The sequence below is a fragment of the Tachypleus tridentatus genome, chromosome 3 (assembly GCF_004210375.1).
Source record: "Tachypleus tridentatus isolate NWPU-2018 chromosome 3, ASM421037v1, whole genome shotgun sequence".
Lineage (NCBI taxonomy): Eukaryota > Metazoa > Arthropoda > Merostomata > Xiphosura > Limulidae > Tachypleus > Tachypleus tridentatus.
The window spans coordinates 112,909,666-112,922,407 of record NC_134827.1 but is presented as its reverse complement, the minus strand read 5'-3'; the positions used below and the strand labels follow the sequence as shown (position 1 = coordinate 112,922,407).

The 12,742-nt window shown below is 33.0% G+C and overlaps 1 protein-coding gene across 2 annotated transcripts in view; it reads right to left on the bottom strand.

Annotated features, from left to right (window-relative positions):
- The window catches only part of LOC143247789 (uncharacterized), a 64,046-nt gene that overhangs the window by 34,846 nt on the left and 16,458 nt on the right, over nucleotides 1-12,742 (bottom strand). For both annotated transcript variants that reach the window (XM_076496267.1, XM_076496268.1), the window contains 3 exons: nucleotides 10,668-10,942; nucleotides 5,267-5,462; nucleotides 3,599-3,732 (listed from right to left, as the gene is read on the bottom strand). In XM_076496267.1, coding sequence (XP_076352382.1) covers nucleotides 3,599-3,732; nucleotides 5,267-5,462; nucleotides 10,668-10,942 — 605 coding nt within the window. The remainder of the gene's footprint in view (nucleotides 1-3,598; nucleotides 3,733-5,266; nucleotides 5,463-10,667; nucleotides 10,943-12,742) is intronic.

Below are 12,742 nucleotides of genomic sequence, written 5' to 3'. Positions count from 1 at the left end.
ACGGTATGTAATATGTAAAGCCTACATAGACACATAGTAACGGTATGTAATATGTAAAAGCCTACATAGACACATAGTAACGGTATGTAATATGTAAAGCCTACATATGTATGTAATATGTAAAGCCTACATAGACACATAGTAACGGTATGTAATATGTAAAACCTACATAGACACATAGTAACGGTATGTAATATGTAAAGCCTACATAGACACATAGTAACGGTATGTAATACATAGTAAAACCTACATAAAGCCTACATAGACACATAGTAACGGTATGTAATATGTAAAGCCTACATAGACACATAGTAACGGTATGTAATATGTAAAGCCTACATAGACACATAGTAACGGTATGTAATATGTAAAGCCTACATAGACACATAGTAACGGTATGTAATATGTAAAGCCTACATAGACACATAGTAACGGTATGTAATATGTAAAGCCTACATAGACACATAGTAACGGTATGTAATATGTAAAGCCTACATAGACACATAGTAACGGTATGTAATATGTAAAAGCCTACATAGACACATAGTAACGGTATGTAATATGTAAAGCCTACATAGACACATAGTAACGGTATGTAATATGTAAAGCCTACATAGACACATAGTAACGGTATGTAATATGTAAAAGCCTACATAGACACATAGTAACGGTATGTAATATGTAAAACCTACATAGACACATAGTAACGGTATGTAATATGCAAAGCCTACATAGACACATAGTAACGGTATGTAATATGTAAAACCTACATAGACACATAGTAACGGTATGTAATATGTAGACACATAGTAACGGTATGTAAAACCTACATAGACACATAGTAACGGTATGTAATATGTAAAACCTACATAGACACATAGTAACGGTATGTAATATGTAAAGCCTACATAGACACATAGTAACGGTATGTAATATGTAAAACCTACATAGACACATAGTAACGGTATGTAAATACATAGACACATAGTAACGGTATGTAATATGTAAAGCCTACATAGACACATAGTAACGGTATGTAATATGTAAAGCCTACATAGACACATAGTAACGGTATGTAATATGTAAAGCCTACATAGTAACGGTATGTAATATGTAAAAGCCTACATAGACACATAGTAACGGTATGTAATGTAAAGCCTACATAGACACATAGTAACGGTATGTAATATGTAAAACCTACATAGACACATAGTAACGGTATGTAATATGTAAAGCCTACATAGACACATAGTAACGGTATGTAATATGTAAAGCCTACATAGACACATAGTAACGGTATGTAATATGTAAAGCCTACATAGACACATAGTAACGGTATGTAATATGTAAAGCCTACATAGACACATAGTAACGGTATGTAATATGTAAAACCTACATAAAAATTACAAAGCCGCAAAACCAAACTGTTTCAACACCTACATGTCTTTCAATAGACAAAAACGACAGATTTTTATAACAAAAAACACTGTGGATATCCGTGAACCAAGGCCACAACCACGACACAATACGTTCCGTTTTTTGGAAACGTATCTCAGGTGTTGGCATAGACAACGATCAAAACTGATGCTAGAAAAACCCAGTATCGCTATGCGGAAACGTTCCATCCAAAAATTACAAAAATATTGTTTCTTTTTATAAGATGTCTTTGTCGAGTCGGAACGTCAATAAGAAAACAGGTGATTAGATTTGTTGGTTTTAACTGAATGTACGACTCTAAACAACCGAGTTTTATTAAATGAGATATATTTACACGAACTCTACATAATAAAACTTCATCAAGTGAAAGAATCACATCAACTCTACACAACTGGACTTGATCAACTGAGACAAAATCACATCAACTCTACAGAACCAAACTTGATCAACGGAGACAAAATCACATCAAATCTACACAACTAAACTTGAATAACTGAAACAGAATTGCATCAACTCTACACCACTAAACCTGACCAACTGAAAAAGAACCACATCAACTCTTCACAATTAAGCTTGAATAACTGAAATAGAACCATATCAACTCTACATAAATAAACTTGATCAATTGAAACAGAACCACATCAACTTTACATAAATAGACTTCAATAACTGAAACAGAATCGCATCAACTCTACAGAAATAAACTTGAGAACTGAAATAGGACCACATCAACTATACATAAACTTGAATAACTGAAACAGAATCACATCAACTCTACACATCTAAACTTGTCCATTTAAAAAAAACCACATCAATTCTACACAACTAAACTTGACCAACTAAAACAGAATCACATCAACTCTTCACAACTAAACTTGACCAACTGAAACAGAATTACATCAACTCTTCACAACTAAACTTGACCAACTAAAACAGAATCACATCAACTCTTCACAACTAAACTTGACCAACTGAAACAAAATTATATCAATTCTTCACAACTAAACTTGACCAACTAAAACAGAATCACATCAACTCTTCACAACTAAACTTGACCAACTGAAACAGAATTACATCAACTCTTCACAATTAAACTTGACCAACTGAAACAGAATCACATCAACTCTACACATCTAAACTTGTCCATCTGAAAGAGAACCACATCAATTCTACACGACTAAACTTGACCAACTAAAACAGAATCACATAAATTCTACATAACTGGACTTGATCAACTAAAACATACCCACATCAACTCTACACAATAAAATTGATCAAATGAAACAAAATCACATTAATTCTATAAAATTAAACTTGGTCAATTGAGATAGAATCACATCAACTCTACAGAAATAAACTTGAATAACTGAAACAGAATCACATCAACTCTACACAGCTAAACTTGGCCAAATTAAACAGAATCCATCAACTCTACACAGCTAAACTTGGCCAAATAAAACAGAATCCATCAACTCTACACAGCTAATCTTGACCAACTCAGACAGAACCACATCAACTCTACAGAACTAAACTTGACAAACTGAAACAGAATCACATCAATTCTACACAACTGACAAATGCAATAATACCAAAGTACAATTAAGAAAGAACCACATGTCCACAATGAACTTTCCCACAATAGTTCTTTAAATAATTTTAACTAGTAAAAATGAAATATTACAGTTTAAAGAAAAGATACTAGTGCTACCTCATCTTTCCTATTATAATACTACAAATCCTATCACGTCTGTTCATTAATTAATCAGTAATGTTTGTAACACTTGAATTTAGTTAAAACTATGTATTATTACAGAAGTGACAATACTGAAACTTATTTGTTACAATTTACCTTATGACTGAGACAGGTATGTTATTTTGTGATGATGAATTAACCTTTGTTGACCTTAAGATGATCTAAGAAGGTTGAAACATTATTCTACACTTCAACTTAATTAAAGTTTTATTACCTATACCAGCTATCTTGAGAATACAGGTATGTTATTTACCTGGCAAAAGTAGTTATATACTTACCTATCACTGAGACAGGTGTGTTATTTACCTGGCAAAAGTAGTTATATACTTACCTATCACTGAGACAGGTGTGTTATTTACCTAACAAGACAAGTTATATACTTATCATTCATAGAGATGTATTAATTACCTGGTGGACAAGAACATTTGTAGGTTACAGAATCAATGGTCTTACAGGATCCTCCATTGTCACAAGGACTAGGGTCACAAGGAATATATTTAGATTCACAGTTTTGTCCAGTGTAACCAACATTACAGGTGCATCTGAGAAAATAAAAGTATATAAATATATATATACACACACACATAAATAAGAGGAACTGATAAACTAACATGTTAGTGACTGCACATCTGTGGGTCATAAAGACCTTTTTAAAGGTCATTATTTGTTGTAGAAAATAATAAAAAGGCAGTATTCGAGTATGAGGAATTTCTGATAAGCCCTCTATCCAGAGATACACCTGTCTATAATGGATAACTCTATCTAGAATTGGATATGTTCAACAATAATGAGCTTCAACCCAGAGATGGATATATCCATGATGGAGAACTTATACCCAGAGGTGAACTTATCCAAAGATAGGAAACCTGCATCCACAGCTAGATATGTCTGAAGGAAATAGAATCTCTATTCAGAGCTGATGTATAAAGGGTCAAGAACCTATGTCCAGAACCAGAACTAGATCCATTCAGGGAGGGTGGAGGGTCTCTCAATAACCTTCAAGTTCATTTTAACAATATATATATAAGCTTTGTATTTTTTCCTCCTTAGAATTTCTGATGAGAGCTTAATCAACTTTAACTGGCCATGCCAGGCCAAAGAGATAGACAATAGTAAAAACAAGCCAAATTTATAACAATTGAGCAAACAAGTCAAATCCATACATAATAATTTATTAAGGTGAACTGTAAATTTCAGTAATGATTCATAACAAGCATTCTTACAAGATCTTGGTTAAAAAAACCCTTATTACAAGAATCAAGCACACACAAAATAACGAATATTACTGATTAACAAACTAACTACTACAGAAAGAATTGTGTCATGTAACCCAATAATTTTGATCAGTTCTGTATACCACGTGTCACAAGAGGTTAAGACACAATATTACTCAATATCTGGACCCCACTGGTAATAAAGGGTACAAAACACATTGGTAATTTGAGTATTAACTATCTCAAGAGCATAATCTGGTGGAAAACAAAATTAGAAATGCCAATTTTAGAGACAGTTTTTCATTAAAGACAATTCATTACATTTCTAAATGTTTTTCCTGTTTTTCTGCTAAACATCTGAGATTCTGTGCTGAGATAAAGAGTAAATTAAAATTCCAAACAATAACAAAAGTTATTGTACGATAACTATTAGAAATAGTGCAGGTAGACAGATGTTGCCAACCTCTCATAAAAAACTGAAAATAAAGACACATAAACACTTTTAAAACATTGTGTGGAACACAAAATGGTAGCAGATTTTCAGTTTGGCAACCTAAGAATTATATATTACATTATCTCAACACATTACTTAAACTTCAACCTGAGTTCTGGTCTGTGAAATTAGCTTGCTCTGACAGTATTAATCATACTTATGCTTTTTTATTACAAATTTTAAATGAACTGTTTAATTTTTAAAACAATTAAAGTAAAACTCATTTATGACACATTTCAAAACAATAATACAAGTACTTGCACTGGTAATCATTTCTTGGTCAGTTTAAGAATTTCACATTGATCCATTTGTCTTTACAAACTCTTTCTCTGACATAAACACTTTACTCTGCAATGATAACACTAATACCTGTATAAACCAACTGTATTGACACATTGACCATGGACACAGGGATCTTTCCCACACTCATCAATGTCACGTGTGCATGTACGTCCAGCAAACCCTTGGGCACAGCTACAGCGATAGGAATCCTGCAGTGAACGACAAGAGGCACCATTCCGACATGGGCGAGAAGCACAATGGTCCACCAATTCACAGTGGGTCCCTGAGAAGCAGAGGAACAAGATAACAACATAAATTGTATGTACAGAGATAACACAACAGTTATGTGTCTACCGGATATGTATAAAGATAACACAACAGTTATGTGTCCACTGTATACGTATAAAGATAACACAACAGTTATGTGTCTACCGTATATGTATAAAGATAACACAACAGTTATGTGTCTACTGTATATGTATAAAGATAACACAACAGTTATGTGTCTACTGTATATGTATAAAGATAACACAACAGTTATGTGTCTACTGTATATGTATAAAGATAACACAAAAGTCATGTGTCTAGTGCAGTGGTTCTCAACCTTTACTGACTTGCGACACACTACGACAATCTGAAAATTTTCACGGCACACCTGGAAAGCCTTAACGATTTCTTCAGGTACACGTTATACAGCAAGCGTTAAAAGCCTTAGAACGAAAATCACGGCCAGAGCAAGTGATATTAATGTCATTGATCGTCACGTTTAGATACACGCAACACAGAAGAGTTAACTTAAAAAGCCTTAGAACGAAAATCACGGCCAAAGCAAGCGATATTAATGTCATCTGCACATTGACAATACTATCACTTGCTATGGCCGTGAGTGTCGTTCTAAGGCTTTTTAACAATTTTGTGGTATAGTAGAAAAATCAAAACTTTTTATTTTTACATATGTTTTTAATGTGGCCCTTGTGCCTGCTTCCGAGAGCAAATCAAATTGAAGCAAGGCTCTAACGTAGACAAACAAGTAGACTGTAAGAAGCCTCTCTCTCTTTCTGGCTTTAATTTCAGTCAATGCTGAAAATCCAATTTCACAAAACCACGAAGATACAAATGAAAGCAGAACTTCAAATGCTTTTGAACTGATTGCAAGATTTGAATTTTTAATGGAGATCCAAAACTCATCTAAGCTCTTTTCAGGAAACAATAACTGATAAAATTTGTCGTTTCGTAAATCAATGAGCTGTTCTTCCTCCTCAGTTGTAAAGTTTGTTGTCTTGTTGATACGAAATGGATAGGTCACCCAGTTATATTCGTCGACAGCAAGTGACAGGAAGTTATGTTTCAGTGCGGACTGTAGGCCGCTTAATGTGTTCAAAATTTGAGGGACAATTTTCTTCTTTGACGGACATTCGTTAACAGAAGGAAAACAATCAAGGACTCCTTTCGAGATCTTATTCTTCCACAGCGTCACCTTTTCATCGAAGACCTTCAGTTTGGACGTTGCAGTAATAATGTTTTCAGATGGTCCTTGGAGACTTAAGTTCAGAAAAATTAATTTGTCAAACAAGTCAGAGAGAAACTGAATCTTCAGCCACCAGATCTCATCATGAAAAGAAAATTCAAAACCTGCTTCCTCAACCTCCAAGAAAGAAATTACTTCAGTTTTTAGTTGGACAAGACGCTTTAACACCTTTCCTTTCGAAAGTAAACGAACTTCAGTGTGATACAGTAGCTTTTTGTAGTCTGAATCCATCGCCTCACAGAGAAAAGAAAACGTCGAGATTGAAGTGGCCGAGACTTGATAAAATTCACCACTTGAATAACTTGATTCATAACAGACTGCAAATCTTTCCGCAAAGATTTGGAGGCGAGCGTCTCTCTGTGAATCATGCAGTGAACAATCCTAATGTTTGGATTTTGTTGGCGCACCAGAGTGACGAATCCCTTCTTTTTTCCTTACATTGAAGGACAGCCATTGGTACAAATGCTGACACAGTTATTCCAATGCAATTTGATGAGCAAAATGTTTTCATTCACCAACTCGAAAATGTCTTGGCCTTTCGCTGTACTTTTTCAATCTTTGCAAAATAAGTATTCGTTTACAATTTTTCCATCTTTTATGAATCGAACAAAAGCCAGAACTTGAGCTTTTCCACTAACGTCAGTAGATTCATCATCTTGAAGAATCCATAGCAGAGACAATTCATCTTCAGGCAATTCGAAGTGTTTGTAAACTTGATCCTTCAAGTTTACAATTCTGCATGAAATTATGTCATTGGACAGTGGAACTTGCTTAACCTTTTTGGCGTCATCCGTTCCAAGTATAGTTTCAACGATGATTGCTAACACTGGTGCAATGACTTATTCAGCCTCCACATGTGCTTTCTTGCGTTTTGCCAACAACTGAGCAACCTTATAACTTGCAATAAATCCTTTTTCGGGCAGCTTCATGTATTTTACAAGCTTCCTTGATTGTTCATGTTGTTGAGCTGCGAGATTCTCAAAGTATTCTTTTGGTTTATCCTTCACAGCTGAATGTTTTGTTTCCAAGTGTCTCTTCAGTTTGCTAGGAACAAGTACCTCGTTCAATAAAGCTACATTGCAGAGTAGGCAGAATAGGAATTGAGAATGTTCCGATTCCAAAACGATAAAACCATATTCGATGTATTCGTTTTTTGTACTTTCGTTTGATTCCTTGCTTTTGATTCAACACATTCTCCTTTGCAGCACCAGACTTACTTAAATATTTTTCCATGGATAAATGATAAAGTTAATTCATACACGATAAGCACGAAGTTCTACAGTTGATATAAAACTCCTACCTACAGCGTAGTAGCTGTAGCTTACCGCAGAATAAGAACATATCCCAGAAAGCAGTTTGATTGTTTGATGCATCATTTATAACGTACAAAGCGCTTGTTGTGCCACAATTAAACTAACAGTCGAACCGTTGCAGTCGAGAATGAAATTTAAGTATGAACTTCTCAATGCTTGAGTTCAATGAAAACCATCGAATATTTTGGAAGGTTTCAGAGTGTCTCTATCGTAGCTTTTATTAACTAATGTGTTCGACTTGCTTGTAAAATCCCAAGAAAGTTGAATGTTTCAAAAACACCGCGGCACACAGGTTAAGAATCACTGGTCTAGTGGATATGTATGAAATAACACAACAGTTATGCGAATAAAACTTTTAAAATAGTTCAGCACATAAATTATACCAAAATAAAAGATCGTTTCACTGGTAATACTGGGGTTAGACAATAGGTACTTATAGAAACAAAGCGAAACGTCCTCTACGAGATGTGAATGTTTTTTACAATTATTACGCGTGGACTGAAACTCAAACTAAACGAAATCAGAATCAAATATGGTGCTGAAGCCTGTCGGGTAACAGTTGTGTTCACTCTAGATGCATGCTTGTGTCCGAGATTTTGTGTTTTGTGTTTTTGTATCTACACAAACATCTTCCATATCCTTTACTGTTATTAGTTTAATTGTTGCTGTGTTGTACTTCTTTTATAGGTATCTAAGATTTATTTTACAAGTGAGATTAAAACTGTTAGTTTATCACGAACTAGCAACACAGTTTATAAAACATAGCAACCTGAGAACTTGTTCTTGACAGATGGTTCTTACGTGGCACGCACAGAGTGAGCACAAGATGTAGTTTTAATGATATGGCTGCTAGTGTATAATGCCCTTGATTTGCAATATGTCGAGATTTTGACAAGATAGCCCGCCAGGTGGTGTACACTCTACAGCTGCTGTATTCGCTAAAAGTTATTTCTAGATGAAACATATCGCTCCGAGTATTCTCCAATCAGTTGCGAAACAATTTCGAGGACTATCAAAAACAAGAAAAAGAAAGAAACAGCTGCGTCATAAGCTGTCTCCGACTGTGATAGCAGATGTGATCCTGCTGTAGTCACACAGGCAAATATGGACGTTTAACATTAACAGTGTTATGAGTCCTTCATCTTCGTGCAGGTATCTCAGAATGAATAAAAGAAAATCAAACTGGGATGAGAAAAGTAACCCTAGTAGGGGTCGTTACCCTCATGTAAAAGAAAACTGGTCCATCTGATCTTCGGTAAAGTGATGACGAAACCAGAGTCAAAAATGTTATGAACTTTAATAAAGCAACAGATTTGTTACAACTACAATTACTTTTAAAGGCATTTTACTTAAATATTAGTCTCTTCAACCATGCCTGTAAACCTTTACAAAGATTTGTAATATTGTAAAACTTATCTTTTTAAAACATAACTCATATTGTCTTACTACTGGATTTAAATAATCTCTGCTAGAAAACGTGAAAAACTGTATATGATTTGCAATGCTGAAATAACAAAAACATGACACATTTATAACAATTAAAATGAATATCCTGTATCTACAATTTATTACTAGGGTTAGGTTTACATTTCATGAATGTCAAACAAGTGATGACAAACTGAAATATAATAACACATTTATTACACTGGTACAAACAACACAATAAGAAACTCTCTGACTGCAGTCACCTCAATTATGATAAACAGCCTTACCTATAGCAGGATTAACTGAGGTATTACCTCACAGATTCACAGGATTAACTAAGATATAGTGTCACAGATTTACTTCTAGCAGGATTAACTAAGGTATAGTGTAACAGATTTACTTTTAGCAGGATTAACTAAGGTTTTGTGTCACAGATTTACTTCTAGCAGGATTAACTATGGCATAGTGTCACATATTTACTTTTAGCAGGATTAACTAAGGTATTATCTTACAGATTTACAGGATAAACTAAGGTATAGTATCACAGATTTGCCTCTAGCAGGATTTACTAAGGTATTATCTCACACATTTACAGGATTAACTAAATGATAGTGTCACAGATTTACTTCTAGCAGGATTAACTAAGGTATTATCTCACAGATTTACAGAATTAACTAAGGTATAGTGTCACAGATTTGCCTCTAGCAGGATTTACTAAGGTATTATCTCACAGATTTACAGAATTAACTAAGGTAATATCTCACAGATTTACAGGATTAACTAAGTGATAGTGTCACAGATTTACTTCTAGCAGGATTAACTAAGGTATAATCTTGCAGATTTACAGGATTAACTAAGGTATAGTGTCACAGATTTGCCTCTAGTAGGATTAACTAAGGTATTATCTCACAGATTTACAGAATTAACTAAGTTATAGTGTCACAGTTTTACCTCTAGCAGGATTAACTAAAGTATAATGTCACAGATTTTCTTACAGCAGGACTATTTAAGGTATGTCACAACTTTACCTCTAACAGGATTAACTAAGATATAACGTTAAAGTCTTACTTCTAACAGGATTAACTAAGCTATAATGTTAGAACTTTATCTGTATTAGCTAAGAAATAATATAACAGCCTCACCTCTAACAGGAATAACTAAGATATAATGTCATAGCCTTACCTCTGACAATATTAGCTAAAATATAATGCCATAACTTTACCTCTAAATCCTGCTGCGCACGTGCATGTGTAATTGTCCAATGTTAAGAGAGTGCATGTGCCCCCGTTCCGACAAGGGTCACTATCACAGCTATTTGGAAGAGCAATTTCGCACAGAGAAGCTGAATAACCCACTGGACAGGTACAAGTGAAGGCGGGCCAACCTGTGGCGCTCATGCCCACATTACAAGTACCGCCATTTTGACATCTTGGTCCAGCGCCAGTGTGACAGGGATTTCGGTGTTGGCAGTACTCTCCAACGTACATAGAAGGGCAACTATCGAAAGAAAATCAATTTACTGAAATAATATGAAAGAATAATATGAAAGTAGTGAACAGAGAAATATGTTTTCTTTTACAAATATGACTGGCCAAACAAAAAAAACGGAAAAACACAACAAAAAACATTTATACTATTACAAATGTTTTATGACCACATTCTGATTTTTTCTACAAAGGTTGGCACACCACTTTCTATTTTTGAAAGGTCTCACAATAAAACAAAAGAGTGTTAGTTACACTATAGCATTTGATGGTAGTTCATAATGCCTAACATAAAAAGTTCAAAACATAAACCACAATTAAAAAGAAGGAAGATGACCTATACGAAAAATAAATTGCAAACAAAAGTGCCCAAAAATTATATAAAATTGGTCCATCTCTTTGCATGTCCATTTCACCCATTTGAGTTATACTGTTGCCAACCTCCACGAGCACTTTTGTCCATAGAATAATACAGCTAAAGTAGAATAATACATAGAATACAGCTAAAGTAGAATAATATATAGAATAATAAGCTAAAGTAGAATAATACATAGAATAATAAGCTAAAGTAGAATAATACATAGAATAATACAGCTAAAGTAGAATAATACATAGAATAATAAGCTAAAGTAGAATAATACATAGAATAATACAGCTAAAGTAGAATAATATATAGAATAATACAGCTAAAGTAGAATAATACATAGAATAATACAGCTAAAGTAGAATAATACATAGAATAATAAGCTAAAGTAGAATAATACATAGAATAATAAGCTAAAGTAGAATAATACATAGAATAATACAGCTAAAGTAGAATAATACATAAAATAATACAGCTAAAGTAGAATAATACATATAATAATAAGCTAAAGTAGAATAATACATAGAATACAGCTAAAGTAGAATAATACATATAATAATACAGCTAAAGTAGAATAATACATATAATAATACAGCTAAAGTAGAATAATACATAGAATAATACAGCTAAAGTAGAATAATACATAGAATAATACAGCTAAAGTAGAATAATACATAGAATAATAAGCTAAAGTAGAATAATACATAGAATAATACAGCTAAAGTAGAATAATACATAGAATACAGCTAAAGTAGAATAATACATATAATAATAAGCTAAAGTAGAATAATACATAGAATACAGCTAAAGTAGAATAATACATATAATAATACAGCTAAAGTAGAATAATACATAGAATAATACAGCTAAAGTAGAATAATACATAGAATAATACAGCTAAAGTAGAATAATACATAGAATAATACAGCTAAAGTAGAATAATACATAGAATAATAAGCTAAAGTAGAATAATACATAGAATAATAAGCTAAAGTAGAATAATACAGCTAAAGTAGAATAATATATAGAATAATACAGCTAAAGTAGAATAATACATAGAATAATAAGCTAAAGTAGAATAATACATAGAATAATAAGCTAAAGTAGAATAATACATAGAATAATACAGCTAAAGTAGAATAATATATAGAATAATACAGCTAAAGTAGAATAATACATAAAATAATACAGCTAAAGTAGAATAATACATATAATAATAAGCTAAAGTAGAATAATACATAGAATACAGCTAAAGTAGAATAATACATATAATAATACAGCTAAAGTAGAATAATACATAGAATAATACAGCTAAAGTAGAATAATACATAGAATAATACAGCTAAAGTAGAATAATACATAGAATAATACAGCTAAAGTAGAATAATATATAGAATAATACAGCTAAAGTAGAATAATACATAGAATAATAAGCTAAAGTAGAATAAT